The sequence below is a fragment of the Bidens hawaiensis genome, unplaced genomic scaffold (assembly GCF_021521415.1).
Source record: "Bidens hawaiensis isolate Kalapana, Puna unplaced genomic scaffold, B.hawaiensis_p1.1 tig00045938_1, whole genome shotgun sequence".
NCBI lineage: Eukaryota > Viridiplantae > Streptophyta > Magnoliopsida > Asterales > Asteraceae > Bidens > Bidens hawaiensis.
In genome coordinates, this window is record NW_027498170.1 from 45,701 (window position 1) to 70,222 (window position 24,522).

At 41.8% G+C, this 24,522-nt stretch overlaps 1 protein-coding gene and 1 pseudogene across 2 annotated transcripts; one reads left to right on the forward strand and one right to left on the reverse strand.

Annotated features, from left to right (window-relative positions):
• Positions 1–2,954: 2,954 nt before the first annotated feature.
• Positions 2,955–19,952, forward strand: LOC143596002 (putative polygalacturonase; annotated as a pseudogene). Its single transcript, XR_013146628.1, has 7 exons — positions 2,955–3,021; positions 3,067–3,215; positions 3,887–4,005; positions 6,501–6,675; positions 7,165–7,235; positions 7,310–7,632; positions 19,650–19,952. The product of XR_013146628.1 is annotated as a putative polygalacturonase (transcript).
• Positions 19,953–21,779: 1,827 nt separating this feature from the next.
• Positions 21,780–24,253, reverse strand: LOC143596005 (transcription factor HY5-like). The gene is made up of 4 exons (XM_077074885.1): positions 24,051–24,253; positions 22,687–22,861; positions 22,061–22,217; positions 21,780–21,958 (listed from the first exon to the last, which is right to left on the reverse strand). Exons 1-4 carry the CDS (start codon positions 24,145–24,147, stop codon positions 21,917–21,919), a joined length of 471 nt encoding a protein of 156 aa, XP_076931000.1. The 5' UTR covers positions 24,148–24,253; the 3' UTR covers positions 21,780–21,916.
• Between the last annotated feature and the right edge of the window lie 269 nt (positions 24,254–24,522).

The window sequence follows — 24,522 nt, forward strand, 5'->3', positions numbered from 1 at the left end:
TATTGAATAGCTTTAAAGCCACACCCACAATTCACAATCTTATGGCCATCACATTTTCAAAAATCCACAATTACGTTCAACATCAGCATTGGAGATTGTCCAAGTGGTTATGACAGTTCTCTATTTTAAATTGGTTATTATGTATTTAATCATTATATCTATTTTGGATTAATTATAAAATCTTACTATACTATTAAAACAATACAAGATATCCACATGAACTTTCAACAAACATGCCCACATATGCTTCCAAGTCATCCGGTTTCCATCTATAGAATTACCACATAATTTACTAATTAATGTTTATAGAATCATAACCTCACTAGTTAATGTTTTATATAATAATAACCACTCATTTCCTTTCAAATGGTTTAAAAACCGATTTTGTGTTCTCTCTTTTAGTATGATTATTATTTTAGTAAATCAATGATTTGTATAATAATTTTCATTCAATCATTTATACGTATTTTTCCAATTTCTTGTGGTTTTGCGGAGAACAAATTAAATAATTCTTATGATATCTACATATATATATATAGGGGATGGTTTAAGAGAGAAATGATATTATTGCAAGAAATATAAGAAATGAATATGGACCACTAGTTTTGTTTTAAGTTTTAAATGCTTAAAGCTAAATAAAGAAACTATTAATTATTCTCTTTATTCAATTAATAAAACTAATAAACCATAATACTTATTTAATTAATTAATATAACTAATTAAATTATTATAATTAGAAAATATTAAGAACTTATTTATTTTTATAACTTACTTTTGTTTCTTGAATTTTTATCCTACACAAGTATAATTTATTCATACATTAAAATTTCTTTCTATCGAAAACTAATTTCTTCCAACTCAATATATTAATATCCATCAACACATACTTACATTATGATGAATAATACCAAAAAACAATTTTACATGTGTTTGCATTAGATATCAACAAAAAACATACAACCTACACAAAAGCGTATAATCTACACTTGTTTTAAGAATAAGACAACATATAACCTACATACGAAAAACATTTAACCTACACACAAAATTCATCATCAATAAAATACATACGCACACGAAAACATATAACCTACACACAAAAAACATATAACCTACACACGAAAAATTTATCTTACACAAATACAATTTATTCATACATTAATTTCTTTTCAAAACCAATTTCTTCAAATTCAACATAACAATATCCATCAACACATAGTTACATTGTGATGAATAATACAAAAAAATATCTTACACATGGTTGCATTAATGTCAATAAAAAATATACAACCTACACAAAAACATATAACCTACACTTGTTCTAAGAATAAGAAAACATATAGCTTACATACGAAAAACATATGACCTACGCATGTGTAGGGTATGTGTATCTTTGTGTAGTTTATATAATTGTTGATGTCGAATTACATATGTAAGTTATATGCTTTTTGTATGTTGTACGTTTTTATTGCTTAAAACAAGTGTATGTTATATAACTTTGTGTAGGTTGTATATTTATTGAACTTAAATACGTTGATATATGCTTATATATTGAGTGAAAATTATTTTTTTAATATGAAGAAATAGTATTATATGAATAAATTGTATTTGTGTTGAATAAAATGAAGAATGTTTAAATAAAAAATAAAAGTAAAGTAGTGTTCTTATCTTTTTTATTATTATAGTTAAATTAGTTAGATATATTAATTAGAGATATTTATTATGGTTATATTAGTTGTATTAATTGGAGAGAGATAGTGCATTTATTGTTGAATTTATATCTTTTTTATTTATTTTTAAATATTTAAAACCTAAAATAAAACTAGTGGCTCATATTCATTTCTCTCATTTCTTGCAATAATTTGATTTCTTTCTTGAACTTAAACATAAATATATATATATATATATATATATATAGATAAGGGATCAAATACAATAATCCCTTATCATACAATAGCTACGCGAGTTTATTCACCATCGATTTTCAAAAAACATGTGACCGTTTCCGATCCTCTTCTCCACTGCTCCATCGATTCCATACGCCTTCACCGTCACCGTCCAATGATTGCATCTACCGTCGCGACCGTCGATGGTACCGTCGTGAACACCATCTTCCTCGTCACGCCTTTTTCACAGGTCAGTTGATAAAATTGACCAATTAAAATTGAAATTGTTGAACTAATTGATCAATTAAACTTTGAAATTTGTCCAATTAATCATCAATTTGAAGTTTCAATTAATCAATTTTGAGTTTTGAGTAAACCCAGTTGCAGACGTTCCATTTTTTGTTCATATGATCGAATCAATGATCAAATTAACGGTCGATTGACGATTTTTTGATGATTATGAGATTATATGAAATGATTTCAATGTTTAATTTCATGTTTACAGGTGTTTAATTTTTTTTTGTTAGTTTTAGAAGTTCTGAACACCCAGAACTTCTTAGAACTTCTAAACTTTATCAGTTTGAACACACAAGACTTCTTAAAACTTCTAAACTTTATCAGAACTTCAATACTTTTTTGAACACCCAAATCTTCTTTGAATGTATTAGAACGTTTAAAGATGTTCTTTTTTGGTCAGAACGTTTAAAGGTATTTCGTTTTGTTTCAGAACGTTTAAACACAATATTTGTACTGAACTTATAAACAACATTATTTAAAAACGTATAAACAGAACGTATAAACTTTTTGTACTGAACTTTTAAAGTTTAATTGATTATGTTCTGAACGTTTAAACAGAACGTATAATATGTTTAAACATAACGTATAAACAGATCGTATAAACTTAATGTTAATACATTCAATGTCAAAACCCAGAACTCAAAACTCAAAATTGATCGACAAAAACTTCAAATTGATGATTAATTGGATCAATTTCAAGGTTAATTGATCAATTAAGCTCATCAACAATTTCAATTGGAAATTGCTTAACTGACCTGTGACCAACGATCGATGGTGGTGACAGACGATGGTGGTGCTCATGACAGTAGACGATGGTCGCGATGGTGGACTTTGATGGGTATGCGTTAAGTATTTTTAGGTTAATTACAATTATGCCACTAAGCGGCGGCGATGAGGAAAATAAAGGAATTTGAAATGAACGGTGGGGCCCAGCTGAATGTTTCCAGGGGTAAATGGGTCACTGGAAGTTTTAATCTCACCAGTAATTTTACCTTGTTTCTTGAACAAGGTGCTGTTATTATGGGCTCAAAGGTAATTGCACATCTCCCCTGTTTTTACTTTGTATAATTCAATGGTAATTTAATTTCACATGGAACTTGTAGCCTGATAAAAGTTGCTTTGTTTTGTTTGGTTCAAACTTAAAAAGCCTTTATTGTCAGTTGTAAGAAAGTCAGAATCTTGACTTTATACTTGTCATAAAATAATTTATTAATGAACCTTTTAAGGGTTGTAACGGGTCAAAACATAAGAAATAGGACTATTCGGTTCGTATAGGTTACGCGGGACTAATAAATGTATGATGGGAACAAAGTGATAGCTTTTTGCAGTCTATACGGCTCGTATAAGGCTTCACAGCACGCATAGAGCCTTATATGCTAGTAGGGGCTATACGAATCGTATATTTTTCGCTTGCACAACAATGTTTGACTTATCAGCCTGTACTTTATGTCTAATGTCTATGCTAACTCGTTTAAAGCTATACAAGCCAGAGAGACAAAACTGACACATGCCGACATGATCTGACACAGTTATGTACCTATACGACCCGTATAGGCGTATACGAGTGGTAAAGGTCTCATTTGGTGTCTGGATAACCAACATGGTGTTGGTATAATGCATGCCCTTTTTATTTATGTGTTTAAACTTTTAAGTTTATATAGTTTTGTGTATTATACTATTATTAAACTTTGTTTAAATTTTAGGATGAGAAAGAGTGGCCTGTAATTGAGCCTACCTTCTTATGGAAGAGGAAGAGAGAGACTTGGAGGGAGACATATAAGTCTGATACATGGTGATGGTCTCGCAAATGTTGTCATTACAGGTACACCACCATGTTTCACTTTTTTAATACCAAATGTACTTTTCACTACTTAAGGAACAAGTTTCATTAGAGTGTGCTTTAATTTGACTTAGAGGTAAATTTGTCCTTTTTTTAGGTCAAATGTCTCCTTTCTCAAACCCAAATTTGACATGATTTTACTAATAATTTGAATTTTTGTTACCTTGTTGAGTTATTGTCTGTGATAGTATAATATGTCACTCGGTACGGAATCCTTTTCTAGTAGAGAACTATAAGAACTAGATTTTTGACCATAAAAGAGGCCCGTTTAATCTTAAGATTCACAAAGAAGATTATGTATGCTAATTTATTAATCCGTCTAATATTCTTGATTATTATGACACGTAGGAAAAAGTTCCAGATCATGTTACCTTTTCTTGTCATTAGAATAAAATTGCTGTCATTAGAACTTGTTCGGTTCTTTTGGTTATTTAAATACTAATGTGGGGCGGGAAATCAAGATCTTTAGCATTATTTTATAAAGGAGAATCAAAACTATATATTTTAGGGCCAAAATATTTATCTTATTTGTCACACACCACAAAGGGGAATCATACCTGTAATTCGGATGCTTTTCTGTATATTATTATATTTCTTGAAGATTATAAATTTGAATAATCCCATGTTCAATACAAAAAGTACATTTTGTTTTATTTAATGATCCAAAGTTGCATGTATTTTGAATTAAGACTGAGGGGTGTGGGGCTTCAACGGGGCGTTAGAGCCCCTCCGCTCGCGCCCCCAGGCGCTAACACCACACCACCAGGGCGCTAGCGGGGGCGCTAACGGGGCGCTAACGCCAAAAACAATGCAGGCGTGAGTCGGTTAGCGGGAGAAGAGAGAGGGCTGCACAACTTTTGATGGTTTTTTGATCGTTGGGAGCCGAACAAACAAAAAAAAAATATATTTTTCCTATATAATTGTACCCCATTTCACCCATTTTTATACCAAAACTTCAAACCTTCACCCAAAATCAATTCATCTTCTCAACTTTTTTTAAAAAAAATGGCTGGAAATTGGTTCCCAAACCTTGATTCAGATTATCTTGACGATGATTTATGGTCGTCACCGCACCAACCGATGTTTTATTCGGAGCCGCAAGAATCATCCGGCTTTCAACCATCCAACACACAACCGTCTCCTAACTTTGTTGTTCCGGAGACACAAGAATCACACGGTGAAGCTACGAGACCAAAAAGACGCGTCCACCGGAAAAAACAAGTTGCAACGGACGGGTCGGGCTTGGATGAGAAGGAAGCCTTGTGTCGGGCTTGGATAGTCATTTCTGAGGATCGGCGTTGCGGTAATTGTTTTAACGTTTTTAAAAATGATTTTTAATAAAAAAGTTAAATGGAAATCTAATTTATTTAGTCATTTTGCAGCCGACTACCAAAAGAGCAAGATTTTTTGGACAAAGGTTAGGGAGACGTTCTACATGCTCGTTGGGAGTACAAAGCGGAACGCCGATATGATTTCGGGTCGGTGGTCCGAAATCAGAAAATTTGTCGGCTTGTTTACTAATCTTTTCAACAGGAACAGCGGTCGTATGAGACCAAGTGGCAGTGATGATTTGGCGGTTTACAATTTCACGGTCGAAGAGTGGAAGCAGGAGTGTTTGCGGAGGTATGGGATGGTGAAGACGTGGGACGATTTAAAGTTGTGGGAGATGTTGAAAAGGTGTTCCAAGTGGGTTGAGCTGGTGGCGCCGGACTTTGATGCGGAAGTAAGGCCGAAACGGACTAAAACTAGTTCGTCTGGAGCGTATAGCACTTCAACCGGGTCGGATTGCCGCGTTGGATTCGACCTAAACATTGCGGAGGAGGAAACGTCTTCACCGCCGAGGAGGTGGCCATTGGGAAGGGACGCCAAGGGGAAAAAACCGGCTGAGGGGGAAGCCGTAAACATCGCCAATCTTGTTGAATCCCTCAATAAATTCAACAAAACCATGGAGGTGGTCTCTTATGACAAAAAGGAAAAAAGTCGAATGAGAGATTTGAACTTTCTTACTAGAGACTTCAGTAACCTAAATCCGGTCGATCAAATGCTAATGGAAAAGCAAAAGGAACGTATCCGAAAGAGGTTGATCGAAAAAGACCAAGCCGAAGAATAAGAAGAATGTTTTTTTTAGTACTTTAATTTTTATTTTATTTTTAGATATTAATGTGTTTTTTTATTAATGTGTGTTTTTTTTAATAATTTATGAGTTTTTTTAATAATACGTTGTTTGAATATATTTATAAAAAAATAAAAAAAAAATTCGCTGGAGCCTCTGCTGGAGCCCCTCCACACCAAGGCCAGAGACTCCAACGGGGGCTCCAACACCCCCCTTATCCAGTTTCTCTGTCTGCCACACGTCATAATATTATTGGTTGGAGCCTCAATTAAAACCCCCATTAAAGCCCCACACCCCTCATCCTAATGTTTCATCCATTGATCCTAAAATCAAAATGTTGACTTTTTGTGTATGATGACTTCAGGGCAAAATGGGACAATTGATGGAAATGGTAAGATGTGGTGGGACCTATGGTGGAATAGGACTTTGAAACACACTAGAGGCCACCTCCTTGAAATCATGAACTCAAGAAACATACTCATTTCCAACCTTACAATTCTCAATTCTCCATTTTGGACCATTCATCCTGTTTATTGCAGGTTGATCTTCCTCTTTTCTTAGTTTGACTTTTATAAGTCAAAGATTGCACCTTTATCATAAAAGTCAAGATTGATAGACTGATAGATGCCATATGACTATTTAAATTTCCTTATAACTTAATTTTGTGTAGTCATTTAGAAGTTGGTCAAAGGTACTTTTTCACCATTTAATTTCATAGTTTTAAAAGATTAAGGGTAAAATGGCCATTTATTATATTCTCCTTAATGAAATATATATGATAACTTTGTAGAGGTATATATGAAATTGACCATCATTTAACTGTCTATTTTCTTTAATGAATCTTGAAACACATGGCTATTGATCCTTCACATGTTCTATGTGATGAACACAAACTTGCACATGATCTTGTTTGTTCTAATCAGCATAATGAGGGCAATGTGACATGCACATTAAAGATACAAACCCAAGTTTTAGATATGAAAATAATGTTATGATAAAAAGCTAACTGCTTTCTTTCATTATTCCAGTAATGTTGTGATAAAAGACATGACAATATTGGCTCCACTCAACGCTCCAAATACAGACGGTATAGACCCAGGTATCGCGAAGTTTTCAAAATTCCCATTCTACCCTTACAGACACACCTTAATTTTTTTTTTAAATCATTAACAGATTCATGCACAAACGTTTGTATCGAAGATTGTTACATAGAAAGCGGGGACGACCTTGTAGCTATAAAAAGCGGGTGGGACCAATACGGGACATCCCTGGCCCGCCCAAGCTCCAACAATATTATCAGACGAGTGTCGGGTACAACCCCGACATGTTCAGGAATCGGGATTGGTAGTGAAATGTCGGGTGGTATTTCAAATATCCACGTGGAAAACATTCACATTCGAAACTCAGCAGCGGGGGTCCGAATAAAAACCGACAAAGGTAGAGGGGAGTATATTGAAAATATCACAATTACAAATATTACAATGGAGAATGTTAAGGTGGTGAAGAAACACTAAGTGACCCTAGCAGATTAAGGATAATCTTGGGGTTAAGTAGATGTTTCCCACGAGGGTTAGGTCCGGCAAAGATGGTTATTCTTCTCAACCTGAAAAACAGACACCGTAAGCTCGTCACTGAGAAGGGGGGGGGGGTTCCTCCTTGTGACCACCCTCCGGTGTGAGAATCAGACTAGATTGCTCTGAATATAAGTGTATATTGAGAGAAATAGCTGGAGAGAAGATGATGATACCGTTCCAAGGTGTTGGAGTATTTATAGCCGAAGGTAGGTTTCCAAGCAGGTACGGCCAGCTGTATATAATATTTCTTTTCCACCAACCATGGGCTATGTTCGTGCCACGATGGGAGTTGGTGGGTAGGCAGCGGCTGATAGTGACATTTTGTACTGGAGCGTGCTCCTCCTCGTACTATTGTCGGTGAGCTGTCACCCTGTGATTGGTTCATGGGTCGCTTTTGTCAGATCTTGTCTATTTGTCCATACCTTGGTAGGTATAGTACAAAATATATTCTAGAAGCGTACGGACTGGCTCTTTTGGGCGGGAATATTCCCGCCCTGCTCATTCCTTCTTCAGGTGACATTATTGAAGTATTAAGAGTTAGTGCCTTATGCGTGTAGCCTTACTGTTAATGCAGGTGGCCTTCCTTCTTGGCTTGTACCCACAACTGCGGGGACAGGCAGGGTACTGTACCAAGGGAGGCTTTCCTGCGGGAACAGCTGGCTTACTGCGTGTAAGGTCTTCATCTCTGAGCATGGTGGGTCCTGCGGATCCAGTTGTTCTTTGCGCAGACGTACCTCTTCAAGGTGAGTCTTGCGGGTCCAACTGGGCTTTGCGGGGACCTACCTTTTCAAGTCCCCCTAGTCCATTGTTCTTCTCATGAATTGTTAATAAGTGAGGTGAACTTTTGGACTTTAAGCAAGGGGTTTTAAAGGGGTTTTCGTTTTTTAAGGTTCTCCGTGGGGATTCTTCCCGCAGTTTTCCTAATGTCACTTGCAGAAAATTCCCGACTTTTTCTGCCTGGTCTTTGGGTATGAAGCGGGTAGGTGCGTAACCTCTCCGCAAGTCGGGTGCGTTGAGTTTCACTTGTGTAGATTCTCCATAGGGTATTGGTAGTTTTAGACATAGTGATCAGTTATGTTAAACAACCAATTCCACCTTGAAGCTTCAAACAATCTAGTTCTCAACGTTCTCGTCATGCGGGGGTGTTATTTCCCTTTCCGCAAGCATGACCCATAAGATCCATCTTGGGTTCAATTCCCTGCAAGTGCTGAGTATGTGAAGGGTTTCGCCTTGACACTGTACCCGCACTTGTCTTATGGTTTCTTGTTTTCCAAGGTATCTTCTTGGCTTCAATTCCCCGCAAGTGCTAAGTATGTAAAGGGTTTAGCATTGACAATGTACCCGCACTTGTCTTATGGTTTCTCGCTTTCCAAGGTAAGGGGGTATATTCCCTCTTATTTTTGAATCTTTTTGGAATTCGGAGAGTTGGTGAAAGGATAAGGACAGTCCAAACGGTTGAAGGGACGTTGGCGTCTTCTGACGGTTTCAGGACGTGCAGGAAGTTATGACGACGTGACAGCATGTGGTCAATCAGGACGCTTTTTCAGGCGCCTGGGCGCGAGTTTCATGACACGCGCCATTCCGACACCTGTTGCCAGATTGCTTTATCCACACGTGTCGCCGTGTCACTGCGCCTGCGCTTTCTCTCTCATCCGCATTAAATTCATCGCATTCATTGCGATGAGTATATAAAGGGGGAGAGGGTGTATCTCGTCCCATACCTTCACTTCACCTTTCTTTTCCTTTTAAGCGATTTCCGGCGAATACTCATCTTTTCCGGCGAGCATTCTCCTGAAACCGCTTTCTTTCATTAACATTTAAAAAATGTCTTCTTCTACTCATGACCCCGAGGTTAACGTTGAGGAGTCCGATGTTTACCTCGAGAACCCGACGTCCACGTCCGATAAGGACGATAAGAGTACTGCTGGCGAGTGCCAATGTACTCTTTCTGTCGATGTATACCATTACATCGTCAAGAAGTTCATGCTGGAGCCGTATGAGCCGAAGTTCCCGGAGGCCAACCAGACCGTATACGACGCCCCTAAGGGCAAGATAGGGGTCTACGCTTTGTTCTTCCTATATGGGAATACGAAGTTCGTGTACCGTGTTCTGGAGAAACACGGTGTTTACTTGACGGAGGTGCACCCAATGGCAATTGCCAAAGTTCGCCATTTCGAATGGGTGTGCCGTATTTTGGGTATCGAGCCTCGCGTCGACCGCCTGATGACCTTCTACACTTGGAGGTGCATCCAGGGTTGGTATACCCTTGTTACTCGGATCAAGGGTTTGAAGATCTGGGCTACTGAGCATAGTCTTCGTTCTTGGAAGCGGGAGTTTTTCTAAATCTCCGCTCGCGTCGTCCCCATCGCGATGACGTTCAAGAATGGGAGGGCACTTCCTAACCTTCACGCCTCCAATTACCAGGAGACGGAATGGTTCACCATGATTTCCCAGATTCAGACTCCGGTTTATCGCTTCACGGAGTATGGGATGGTGATGCTTGGGATGAGCCGCGTGTGGAAGGATGCCGGGTCCGGGACGCCGCAAATACCCATCGTCCTTGAATACGGTTTGAACTATATTCCTTATGGTATGCTCCGTCTTTTGTGTTGGTTTAGGATTTTCTTCTAACATTGTTATCTTTTTATTTCAGAAGGAAACAACTTGCAGTCGCTCTTGCACCCGCTGGAGACTGGTGGTCCCGCACGGTTGGGTACTCGTGATCTCGATGAGAGCGAGTTGCCCATTTTGGAGCAAACTGCGGATAGATTTGTAGAAGTCTACCCGCCAGGCCACGAGATTTTAAGCGCCACTCGGCCAGGTAAGGAGTTTTTTAATCCCCGTCCTCTTCATGCTCAAACTTCTGCGGGAATTCCTCTGATCTTGTCATCTTCTGATGAGGGATCCGCAGATGGGCCTTTCATTGTGAGGAAAAAGAAGGCGGCTGGCGTGAAGGGCAAAGCGAAGGTTGCTTCCTTCGTTGACCTAGGGAATCAGTCTGATTCCGAGACTGAAAGTGAGGAGGCGGCGGGGAACCTTGGTGGTGACGCGACCATTGTCTCAGAGGTTGAGACAGTCACTTCCGAGCCACCAAGCGTTGCGAAGGTGACTGGCGTGAAGAGGCCAGTTCCCTCGGGTCCATCTCCGCCTGTCAGGGCTTTCAAGATTAAGAAAACCCGTAAGTATATTTTGTGTACCTTTTCCGCATTTCCTTCCGCCTTTGTTTTTTATCTTTGGCTTTTCTTTATGCAGGAGTGGACTTATCTGCTTTTGAGAGCGGTGCGGGAGGAAGTGGTTCAGGACCCACGACGATAGGTTTGGTCAACCTATCCAAGGCGATGACCCAGGCTGCTGCGCCTGTTTATGGTACTGGTTTAGTTGCTTATACTGTTGAAGCAACTGTTCCAGTTATGACGTCATCTGTCATGGCTGATGTGCCGACGATGGCGTCCAGTTTCGTTGCTGCGTTGAGCAGTTCAACTTCTCCACCGGCCGTCAGTGCCATCTTTGCTACATCATTCACCGGACCGGCGGTGACTTTTTCCGTAAGCTCATCTGCGGCGGCTACCACGGTTATGAGTTCATCTCAAATGAGTTCATCTCCGATGGTCTCTACCTCAATGGCTTCTGCAGTGTCACATTCGGCGTCAGCGACTACCTCGTCCTTGGCTGGTTCTTCAGGTATGTTTAGAGTTGGGACCTCTAGACTTACCTCTGTTGATGAGGGGGTCCAATCTTTGCCTCCTTCCCATCTCCTTGACCTCTTGGATGGATATCCTTTAGGTTCGGGTGATGGGTTTAGCGGCTATCGGCCTGTTATCGACCCTACATGTGCGTGGGGTTACTTTGGCCTGTTATCCATTCGTCATTTTTTCCTAACTGTTTTTTGTTTTTGCAGTTTCGGATTCCAATGATGTTTATGCTCCGAGGTGGAATATCCGCCAGGGAACAACCCTCCGGACGGCTGCAGACTGCGTCGACTGGGCGCGCCATGCCGCTCCAAGCGGTGCATTGGGGGAGGCAATGGCTAGCTACCAGGAGGGCAGGTTGTCCAACGAGCTCCGAATCCTTCTCGCCCGGATGCAGCCGCGTGTCGAGTTACTTTGTCGTGAAAACGACAAGTTAAAGAATGTGCGTAGCTTGGAGGGCGCTCAGGTGCGATCGCTGCGGGAGGAGAACAAGAAGCTTGCCGCCACCGCTGCGGAGAAAGAGAAGGCCTTCAAGGATCTTGAGGCCGAAATTCAAGCTAGGCATGAGGCCCGTTCCAAGGCTACCCAAGCTATTAACGAACAGCTTAGGTTGGCTAAGGAAACTGCGCGTAATGCAACTGAAAGGGCCACCAAAGCTAAAGCCGTTGCTGAGCCTCTGCGCACTGAGAATGAAGAATTAAAAGCTAAACTGGAGAAGCTTCAGCAGGCTCATGAGGCTTTGGCTTTGGAAGATTCCAAGAAGCTACAGGAGCTCTTGGATCAGAAGGGTGTGCTTGATCGCACTGAGCGCAAGCTTAAAAGCGTTGAGGAGGCTACTGCCAAGGAAGTGCTGCTCGCCAACTTAAACAAGAATGAGGCCGAACGCGCACGCGATCAAGCTCACGCTACCCTTCAAGAGGCTCTGTCCAATAAGGACTGGCTTCTACGAGAAGCGTTGCCGCAGGTACGCATAGCTCCATAACTGTTTGCTTTTTGCTCTTTTTCTTTATACTTAGAAAAGTTTTTTTTTTTTTTTTTTTTTTTTTGTGTAGGTTGTGCATCGGATTTTCGCGAATACATCCTATGATGATGCCATGAGTGCAGCCCTCAACGCTTCTCATGAGGATGGAGAGAAGGCTGGTTTCTTGCTTGGTCTAGGATTTGCAGAGAAAGGCATCCCGCCTTCCAAATTTCCTTTACACGATGTTGACACTGAAGCTGCCTATGACCAAGCTGTGAACCAGTATGCTGCCTTCTCGCATCCGGTTGTGGAGAAGGTGAATGAAGTTGCTGCTGCTGATGACGGGCTAGCTGTTCTCAAATCTTTCCTTGAACAATCGCAGCCAACTGATGGTGCGGGTTCAAGTGGGTTTGGAGGGAGTGGTCCCGAAGCCTGAATCTTGAGATTCCTCCCAACCGTTAGGATAGATTTGTACATTTTGTAGGCGAGTAAATACTAAGCCATTTTGTAATGTTTGAACAGTTTTTAATGTGAATATAAATGTTTTGTTAACGCCTTGCCTTGTAAACATTATATGATTTAACTTAGCAATTTTCTAAGTGTTTTGAATAAGTTAACCTCTCGACGCGTGTCAGATAATAGGTTAATGTTCTGTTTCCTCTATCATGATTGTGCGGGTAGGACCGTCACTTTCACTTAGTAGGATGACCAAACTTCATCTATGTCTGAAGTGGCTCTAGGCCTTTTCTTTACAAGGTTTTCCTCATCTCCCCCTTAGAAACTTTTGCTGTTTTTGTGTTTATGCGGGTTGTGCCGCTTTCCACATGCAACGACTTACTTCCTCCCTCATTTATGCGGTGAATACCGGCATATCAGTGTGGTCAGTTCATAAGTATAAAGGTAAGGCTATCAACATCAATGTGATAAGGAGAATCATTTCCATTAGAAGTGGCTCTAGGCCTTTTCTTTACAAGTTTGGAATTGATCTACATGTAACATCTGCGTAATTGAGCTCCATTCCATGTTCTTGGGATGGGGGTGCCATCGAGCCTTCGAGCCGGTATGCGCCCTTTCCCAGAACTTCTTTAATAATGTATGGCCCTTCCCAGACCGGGGCCAGCTTTCTTGGGCGCTCCTGGTTCGAAGCCTCGTTGTTACGCAGTATGTAGTCTCCGACATTGAAGTTGCAGAGTTTCACCCGCGTGTTGTAGTACTTTTGCATTTGTCGCTTGTAGTTCTCTTCACGCGCTGCGGCTAAGTCTCTGTGCTCTTCAGTTAGCATAAGGTCTAACCGTCTTTCCGTATCATTGTCTTCTGGTTGAGTAATGACTCTTGGAGAGGGTAGACCGATCTCGACTGAAACCATGGCTTCAGTGCCATAAGTGAGGCTGAACGGGGTTTCGCCCGTGCTTGCCGTTTTCTGCGTTATGTTTGCCCAAAGGACGTGTGGAACTTCGTCCACCCAACCGGATCTATGCTCCAAGAGTCTTTTCTTTATGCCGTCGACGATGCTTTTGTTTGCTCTTTCCACCTCACCATTACCCTGCGGGTGTGCCACTGAGGTAAAGGTGTGGGTGATTTGAAGCTCTTTCAGCCACTTTTGTAGCTTCTGGTCAGCAAAGTTGGTGCCATTATCGCTCACCAAATTCTGTGGAAGTCCAAAACGACAAATAATAAATTCCCAAATAAATCTTTTGATATGCTTTGCGGTTGTTTGGGCTATGGGTTTTTCTTCTATCCACTTGGTGAAGTAGTCGATGGCTACCACTAGGAACTGAACATTCCCTGCTGTTGTGGGAAATGGGCCTGTCACATCGATGGCCCACTTCTGGAATGGCCATGAAGAAGTGACTGGAACAAGTTCGTTCTTCGGGCGATGCGTGTTGGGTGCGTAAAGCTGGCAGGACCTACATTTTCTGATGTAGGCCAGCACATCCGTGTGCATCCCCGGCCAAAAGTATCCCGCGTTGTTTAGCTTAGCTACAACTGCGCGTGGACCTGCGTGTACTCCACAGATGCCTTCGTGTACTTCCCTTAGGAGGTAGTCGACATCTTGGTCGTCAACGCATCTGAGGAGTGTGCTAAGAAAATTACGCCTGTAAAGTATGTCATCAACAAGTTGATAGTTCAGTGATTTACAACGTATCTTTCTTGCCTGTGTCTTCGACTCTGGTAGTATACCCGCTGCAAGGTAATTTATGATTGGTGTCATCCATGTTTCCGTGCCGGTTTGGACGACACAAATTTTCTTGTGCGGGACTGATGGTGCTCCAAAAAGTTCAACGCGGATGTCCTTTCCCAAGTGGGTGAAGGCAAACGATGCAAGCTTACTTAACGCATCCGCAGATTTGTTTTCGCTTCGCTTGATGTGCACAACTTTGCAATCGTTAAAATCGCGCATAAGGGTTTTTGCTTGTGCGAGGTACAGGTCCATTGTGTCGTTCACGGCCGTGTACGTCCCGTTAATCTGGCTGGCTACTAGCATGGAATCCACGTGGGCTTCCAAGTTTTTCACCCCCATCTTACGCGCAATTCTTAATCCGGCCAAGAATGCTTCGTACTCCGCTTCGTTATTCGTACTTGGGAAGTCCAGCCGAATAGCGTAAGTGTATTCTTGGCCTGCTGGGTTAGTTAGTTTCATCCCTGCGTCTGAACCTTCGTTGTTGGCTGCTCCATCAGTATAGAGTCGCCAGTCATCGTTAATGTCTTGTTCTGGAGAGGGTTGAGCCTCTTTCTGGCACTCTTTTTCCCGCGATGCGGGAACTTCCGCAATAAAGTCGGCCAAGGCCTGGCCTTTTATGGCTGGTCTTGGCTTGTACTTTATCGCGTATTCCCCCAACTCAATTGCCCATTTGGCTAGGCGCCACGACAATTCGGGTTTGCATAGAACGTTGCAAGTTTGAAGTTGGTGAGAATGGTGATTGGGTGACCTTGGAAATATCGTCTTAGCCTGCGTGAAGCCTGTACAAGCGCTAAGAATAATTTTTCCAGGGTAGAGTACCGGGTTTCCACGTCTGTTAAGACGCGGCTTACATAGTAGATGGGCATCTGGATGCCTTTTCGTTCTACTAGTAAGACTGCCCCGGTTGCTCTGTCTGTGGCGGAGAGGTAGAGAATTAATTCCTCCCCCACTTCTGGTGCTGTGAGTGTTGGGAGTTCGATCAAGCGTGACCGAATCTCTTGAAAAGCTGCTTCCGCTTCTGGTGTCCAGCAGAAGTGCGTTTTCTTCAAGCAATTTCTCAATGTTGACACGAATGGGAACGACCTATCCGCATGGTTTGCCAAAAAGCGGTTAAGTGCGACTAGTCGTCCATTCAGTGTCTGAGCCTGTTTGATGGTAATAGGTGATTACATTTTTATAATGGCTTTGACCTTTTCAGTGTTCGCTCTGAAGCCATCCTTGGTAACGATGACTCCTAAGAACTTCCCTTATTCCATTCCAAAGGAACACTTGCTCGGGTTGAGCTTCATGTTTATTTTTCTGAGCGTGTTGAAAGTTTCTTCGATGTCTTTCAACATCGCCTCAGGCTCGAGGCTTTTGATGACCAAGTCATCCATGTAAACTTCCAAGTTCCTCCCGATTTGGGCATGAAACTCTTTGTCCATCAGGCGTTGGTATGTGGATCCGGCATTCTTTAGTCCGAATGGCATCATTTGGTAACAAAATGTGCCATCGGGCGTTCGAAATGCGGTTTTATCCTGATCGTCAACGGCTATGTGGATTTGATGGTACCCTTTATACGCATCAAGGAAGCATTTAAGGCGAAACGATGCTAATGAATCTACCTTAAGGTCAATTTCGGGTAACGGGTAACAATCCTTGGGGCATGCTTTGTTTAGGTCTTTAGAATCTATGTACATGCGCCATTGTTTGTTGGATTTCGGTACCATGACGGGATTTGCAACCAAGGTTTGATATTTACTAACGCGTACGATGCCTGCGTCAAAGAGTTCCTTGACTTGGGTTCTACACGCGTTAGACTGCTCGGCACCCATTACGCGACGCTTTGTATGACCGGCGCAAACGCCGGGTCACACTTGAGTTTATGCTCAGCCTTACTTCGAGGTACACCAGTCATGTCAGCTGGTGTCCACGCGAAGATGTCGGGGTTTTTTTGCAACAAGCGTTTGAGTAAGGTGCGTGTGGAACTAGTGATCGTTGGGCCAATGGTAACTGCCTGGTCAGGGTATTTGCCATTGAAGGCCCATTCTTCTGGCTCAGAGGTTGTTGGTTTAGCCATCTTTGGTTTGGGTTTAGATGAGACAGATGCGATGCATACCTGGGGGAATACCCGTGATCATCGCGACGCCCTCAGCTGTTGGCCATCCCATCATACCATGGACCGAAGATACCACGGCATTAAATCTTGCCATCCCATCTCTCCCGAAGAGAATGTCGTATGTGTGGTGTGGCTTTCTCATTACAACGAAGTCCACGTCTTCTGTGCGGGAGTACTTCCCGTCCGTGAGAGTGACGGGGAAAGATAGGATACCCAAGGGGGGTGTTTGTGCTGCCGTCAAACCCTTCCATCGAGGCGTAAACCATTTCTAGGCGTTCTTTGTCTTCGTCGTCTAGCTTGTCGAAGAACTGCCTATACATGACCGTTGACGAAGTGCCAATATCAACCAGAGTGCGGGACGTGATGTAGTGCCCTAGCTGGCTTTTGATGACTATGGGGCCTTCTTTGTTGGGCCCTCCTGGCACACGCGGGAAGCGCACTTCAGCTTCCTTCCACGCACTTGGCTCTGTTGTTCGTCGTTTTCTTCCTCTGACGTTGCCATGAACCATGTGAATGCTGATGTCGACGGACTTTCGTCCATTGCCCTTGTACCGATTGTCATTCCTCCCTCCGTTCTTGATTGATGCCACGAGGTGTGTGAGTTTCCCATCTTTGACGAATGTTTCGACGATATCCTTCAAAGATGTGCATTCCTCCGTGGTGTGGCCTTTTGTCCCGTGGAAGTCACAGGATTTGCTCTGATCAGCGTTATGACGCTGTCGGATTATTGGAGCCTTTGGCCATGGGAGTTTCTCGGTGGCAAATATTTCGGTGACGCTTTTGGTGAGTGGCGTCCATCTGGGATTCCGGTTCGACGAGTGCGTGTTGTCCCTTCCGCCTAAGAGAGGGCGAGAGCTGGATGAGGTGTCAAAGTTTATCCTTGACTGTCAAATACCAAGCTTCCTCTTTTTATTTTGTCGGGCGGTACGGACGTTATTTTCTCTTGTTCTCTGCGTGTAGAGGTTTGTGCTCTGGGGAAGATTTCTACCCAGTTGCTTCTCCGTCTCGGCAAAGCGTTTAGCTGCCGTCATGATGGCATCCCACGTGGATGGCATGCCATCTTTACCCGTCAACGTGCGAATGAGCTCTGGGTACTCAGCGCCCTGGATGAAAGCGGCGCGGACAAGATCTTCGCTAATAGTGCCCAGACTTAGCTTCTTTCAGTTGAAGCGAGTGATGAAGTCTAGCAAAGATTCGTCTTCCTCTCGAATGCAGTTGAGGATCGTCCATTGCTCTTTAGTATATTTTCTTTGTTGACTGAAGTGCTGGCTGAACTTGTGCTGGAAGTCTGCCCAATCATAGATGTGGTGGACCGGTAGACGATCAAACCACGCTCTGGCTGCCCCTACGAGCGTCATCTGGAACATGTAACACCATGTGGGTTCCGTCCAATTACTGACGGTTGCCCCCGCTATAAATCTGTTCAAGTGATCGTCCGGGTCAGATATGCCATCGTAAGTGCCTATGTTGGACATCTGTTTGGCACTCTTTGGAGCGATTGCTTCCGCAATGTCCCTTGCAAATTTGGACATTCCCGCATTCGCAACAGTTGGTCTGAAAGTTTTGGAGAAGTCACGTGGGTTTCCCCCCGTGTTCTTTGGTTTGAAGGTTCCCTCGAAATTTCTTCTAGAGTGGAAGTCTGCTTCTATACGCTTCCCTTTCGTCTTATGACGAGGGTTTGCGTCACTGTCAGATTCTTCCTAATCTTCATCATCCAAATACTCGCAATCATTGCTCATGTTGAGCTGTTGTCGAGTGCTTCCGAATTCATCATTGGCCTGTTGGAGTGAACGTAAACGTTCGTCCAACTCGGCTTGGAATTCTTTTTGACGTGCTTCCGCTCAAGCTTTGACTTGATCTAGTGTTTGTCGGGGAAGCCTCGTCTGTTGTTTCTCCACCTGGGTACCAATGAATCCCAGGGGAGGATTGTTTACTGCACTTGCCCCGGCTTGGGTAACCGGGGTAGTGTTCGTAAAAATCGTGTATTCACCGGTGTTCCCCCCGGTAGCTGGGGTTGTGGTTACCGGAGTTTCTTGGTCACTCGGTGGCTTTGGCATCGGAGTAACCTTAACCATCTTTCCAGAAGTTTGAAAAAATTGAGAAAAAGAAGAATTAGTTCTAGCTTAATGCATGGATGGCGCCAATGAAGAAACACTAAGTGACCCTAGCAGATTAAGGATAATCTTGGGGTTAAGTAGATGTTTCCCACGAGGGTTAGGTCCGGCAAAGATGGTTATTCTTCTCAACCTGCAAAACAGACACCGTAAGCTCGTCACTGAGAAGGGGGGGGGGGTTCCTCCTTGTGACCACCCTCCGGCGTGAGAATCAGACTTGATTGCTTTGAATATAAGTGTATATTGAGAGAAATAGCTGGAGAGAAGATGATGATACCGTTCCAAGGTGTTGGAGTATTTATAGCCGAAGGTAGGTTTCCAAGCAGGTACGGCCAGCTGTATATAATATTCCTTTTCCACCAACCATGGGCTATGTTCGTGCCACGATGGGAGTTGGTGGGTAGGCAGCGGCTGATAGTGACATTTTGTACTGGAGCGTGCTCCTCCTCGTACTATTGTCGGTGAGCTGTCACCCTGTGATTGGTTCATGGGTCGCTTTTGTCAGATCTTGTCTATTTGTCCATACCTTGGTAGGTATAGTACAAAATATATTCTAGAAGCGTACGGACTGGCTCTTTTGGGCGGGAATATTCCCGCCCTGCTAATTCCTTCTTCAGGTGACATTACTGAAGTATTAAGAGTTAGTGCCTTATGCGTGTAGCCTTACTGTTAATGCGGGTGGCCTTCCTTCTTGGCTTGTACCCACAACTGCGGGGACAGGCAGGGTACTGTACCAAGGGAGGCTTTCCTGCGGGAACAACTGGCTTACTGCGTGTATTGTCTTCATCTCTGAGCATGGTGGGTCCTGCGGATCTAGTTGGTCTTTGCGCAGACGTACCTCTTCAAGGTGAGTCTTGCGGGTCCAACTGGGCTTTGCGGGGACCTACCTCTTCAGGTGCCTTTAAGGTTTAGCCGAGGTGCTGATGACCACCCGGATGACGGGTGGGACCCACACGCGCTGCCGAGGGTGAAGGGTATTTTTGTAACTAATGTGGTTAGTTTTAATACCAAAAAAGCCCCTATGTTGCAGGGGATTGAGGGTGCACCATTTGAAGGAATATGCATGAAAAATGTTAGCCTGCATGGGTTGCCAGTAACCATGAAGTGGAACTGTGAACATATTTCGGGTTTTGCGAATGATGTTTGGCCTGAACCGTGTCCATTGTTGAGAAGTATTGCATCGGTGACTTGTACGTAGGAGACGGGCATTAGTGGATATGGTTGTGGAAATAGGGAAAACTATGTGATTAACATGTTGATGGTGGTATGGTGTACAATCTGGCAATGTAGTGATGGCTTGTCCTGTACAACTAATGGGCGACTGCTCGTCGGAACTCCTAAGCAGTGTTGTCCGGAAGTTGTTTCGTAGGCAGTTTGGACTTTAAACAGGCTGTGGAGTGAGGTGCAACTTTTTTAATGCCAGTATGCCACAGTTATAATTTTGCCATCAAAGTCTAAACTGTTTAATGCCCATTCTTTTAAATTGTTATATGAAAACTTTTAATTATTTGTAAAATCTTATTAAGTTAGTTTTTAGATATTAATTTAAGAGTGATTAGTATGTTGTACGTTATACATCAACTTTATCTCAATATGTTTATATCATGGTTGCATGTGATGTTGAATGTTATATGATGAATTGGGCTATTTGTGTACAAGCCCAAAGTTGCTGTTGCTGTTGCTGTTGCTGTAATGCAGAATTGGAAAACAATACGCTAATATTCACACACTTGTACATACAATATAAATATAATACTGTGGGCCGGTAGGTACTACTAAACCGTCCCTTTCTAGACTTATTATGTCGCTCAATCAAACTCAAGATTTCGTAAAATTCCTTTTTGCACTTTGCCCTCTTCACATCATTCCAATAAATAATAATGTCTAGTTGATTTTGGACACGTATCTGTAAATGTTACTTACTTTTTACTGTTTGTATTCAATATATGATTACAACATATAAAGCTTCTGGATACTAAAACCTTAAATACGATAGGTTCAATTAGAAATAGATTAACACATCTTCAAGTTATAACTTGTAACAAAAGAGGTCTCTAAACTTTAAACATACTCAACGCCTACTTCTAGAACTAGAAGTTTGACTTTTATTATTTAGTCAACACTAAGTAATTAAGTAGACCCACTTCATATAATTAAGTAAATTACACACTTTCTTTCAAGTAACCAATAATTATTATCCTTACCATTCCGTACACCCAATTGGAAAAAAAAGGGGTATTCCGATCACTTCAAAGTTGTGTCCGATCTGCGGTGAAGTCGAGGAATCTGTGGAACATATATTTGTCTCGTGTGGTCTTGCTCCAACCGTGTGGTGTATTGTTTCCCAGTGGTGTAAGGTACCTACTCCGTTTCTATTTTGCTTTAACGATGTATTGGAGTTGCATAAGTTAGTTTGCACCATTGCAAAAAGACAAAACTAAATGTTTTCAAGTGATTTGTTTTGTTGTTACGTGGGTTTTGTGGAAGAAAAGAAACGCTCTTGTGCATAAAGGTGTGCCGATCCGACTAGCCGGGATTGTCGAAGAAATAAAAGTTATGAGTTTCATATGGATAAAGAATAGGGGAAAAATGAGGGATCTCACATGGAAGAGTTTGGCTCATTATAATGTTTAGTTTTGGGATGTAATTTTGTATGTTTGTTTGGTGTATGGGATATTGTTTAGGTTGAGGGTGGAGTGTTTTTTGTGGTTGTAAATGTTCTAGCTCCTTACTAGTCTATTGAAAATTTAATTTTGTTGATCGTTGAAAAAAAAATCCGTACATCCAATTGGGCCCAAACTTTTGTTAACTCGTTAAGACCACATGCAAAGCTCATAATTGGGTTTCCAATGTTCAAAAATAATAATAAAAGTGCCTGGCTTTCAAATTTTGTGTCATTAATCTACTAAACAGGTAAAATTGGTTACTTTTATTACGTCGCGGAGGCGACGGTTCAATCTATAGCATAATTAAAAGTATACAATGGTTTAAATATTGTAATTCTATTTAAATATTTAAAAAGTGCTTAAAAACCATAATCTTCATTTCATTTCGGTTCATCTTCATGGTTTATGTTTCCTAACACACAAGAAACAACAAAGGATAATCACTCACTCAGTTTTCCTAGCTACATTCACTCTATGTGCTAGCCTAAATCTACATCTACTTCCTTTCTTGCATACCCGCAGTTGTGTTCTTCAGTATCTGAATACATAACAACAAATCAATCAATCAAAACTTGGGTTTTCTCAAGGTTGTATGACACACACAAAACACATTAACAATTAACAAGAAAACTATACATACATGTCTAAGCATCTGGTTCTCGTTTTGCAAAGTCGACAAACGCTCCTCAACCTCCGAGTTCTTCTTCTCCAACTCTTTCATTCGCACCTCCAACTCACCCAAGTACGCCTTCTTTCTCTCCCGTGCTTGTTGGGCTGACACCCGGTTCCTCAACAACCTGTCACCAAAGCAACCCATTGTTAAATGATTCGCTTTTGTGTTGTCATATATAACCCGTTTCAAAAAACAAACATGTCTCGGACTCTCGGCCGACTTGTTTATTACTTTATTTAAACAGGCAATGTTCAATTTGACCCGTTTAATAAAAAGGGGGCCGTGTTTTGGTTGACCTGTTTAATTAAACCATTTGTTTTTCCATTGACCTGTTTTTGATTAAAAAGGTCGTGTTTAGTTTGAGTTGTTTAATTAAACAGGTCGTCTTGGACTGTCGGGTCAGGTTCGTTCGACCTTCTGGTTGACCTGTTTAACTAAATGGGCCATGTTCATGTCAACATGTTTAACTAAACAGGCCGTGTTCGGGCGACCTGTTTAATTAATTAAACCATCCATGTTTCGGTTGACCATTTTAACCCGTTAAGTTAAGCAGGTCGATCCACCAACCCGTTAACCGATCTATTTTGCCATACCTCTTCAACCGCTTGTTCTCTTTGTCAGCGGGGTTTTTCCCTTTTCTCCTCGAACCTTCAGCTGAGCCTTGAACCGGTTGTACAACCGACCCGTTTTCCCGACCCGAAACCGAAGTCCCGATAACCTCAGCACCCATCTCCGGCACCCTTCTAATCTCCTCATCACTCTCCATTCCTATAAATTCAATTTTTTTTTCAACTAATCAATTAATTATTTTACAGGGGAAAGTCAATTAAATTAACGTGTTAACCGTGAGAATCAATAAGTGTAATTACACTATGTTGTATATATAGTTATAGTACTTGATTATCGAATTTTTTTTCGAAATGGTGTGTATTTACAAAAAAAAAAGAAAAGGAAAACGGTGTATCCTTTCATGCCACCAGAGGATTATGAACAATATGGATTAGGATCCTCCATTGGCAGGCGAGGTTCAATCAGGACCTATTCCTTCCACGCCAATGGAGGATTAAGAGGAGCAACTTCCAAACCCCGTTTGTGTTCCGTTATGAAACTTACAAGTTAATACCCCTTTTCACATCTTACAAGTTAATACCACTTTTCACATGCCCCTACCAAACACCATTAATATATTAAAGACGACTTAGAATTAGGGCTGTTTAAAAAGCTAACGTTAAAAATTCTTTAGTTTATAAATTTTATATAATATGTATGTTAAAATTATAATATTTTTCTTTTATATATCAAAATTTGTAAAATATAAAATAAAAAAATAGAAAAAATAAAAAAATTAAATGAGTCGGCTCGAGCTTTAAACGAGCCGAGCTCGAGCTCGATATTTCAGCTCGATAAAGAAAACGAGCCGAGCTCGAGCCAGCTCGATTAAGTTCGAGCTCGAGCACACTCTGGCTCGACTCGACTCGGCTTGTTTACATCCCTACTCAGAATCCAGCCAACCACCTCAAAGCTGCCAAACACCTTCAATATATTAAAGCTGCAACATTTCACATGCCATCTGCCACAGTCTAAGACCCGTGAATGGTGAGTTTCATAACGGAACACAAACGGGGTTTGGAAGTTGCTCCTCTTAATCCTCCATTGGCGTGGAAGGAATAGGTCCCAATGATTGAACCTCGCCTGCCAATGGAGGATCCTAATCCATATTGTTCCTAATCCTCTGGTGGCAGGAAAGGATACATCGTTTTCCTTTTCTTTTTTTTTTTTTGTAAATACACACCATTTCGAAAAAAAATTCCTTGATTATCACAGTTAGCAGGTTAATTTAATTTGTGTTTGATCCAAACCCTTATTTAATATAGCAATCAAAACCCAGTTGAAAATCGATCTGATCAGATCACCATTTTAAGTTAATGAAATGAAATAAAACAAAAAATAGAGCAACCTTCTTTGACGTTGACTTGAAGTGCTGAGCTGGACGATATGTCACTACTGGAGGGTAAGCTCGCGGCAACGGAGCTAGTAGCACCTTGATCCTGCATTATTCTAGAGAGATAAACTATAACATATATGTTTCTGAGAGAGAGAGAGAGAGAGTGTGTGTGTGTTGAGACAGAAAGCGGGCGGGAGGAGAGGATATTGGTAATAGAGAGAGAGGAGATATTATTATTGGCCGTTGGATGGTGATTGATCGGACGGTTGGAAAATGGTGAACGTGGACGCGTGACGAACCACAATGTGTATGTGTTAATCCAAAGGCAGAGGTACGTGGATGGAGTTGTGACCGTCAGATGGTGGATGATCGGACGGGGGTGAGTTGTTGGAGTGGTGGAGATTTGAATGTTGTATGGGAGTAGGGGCCCACATGGTAGTTTGGCACATCCTGTGTGCTACTGCTGTCTGTACGAGAGTCGGGT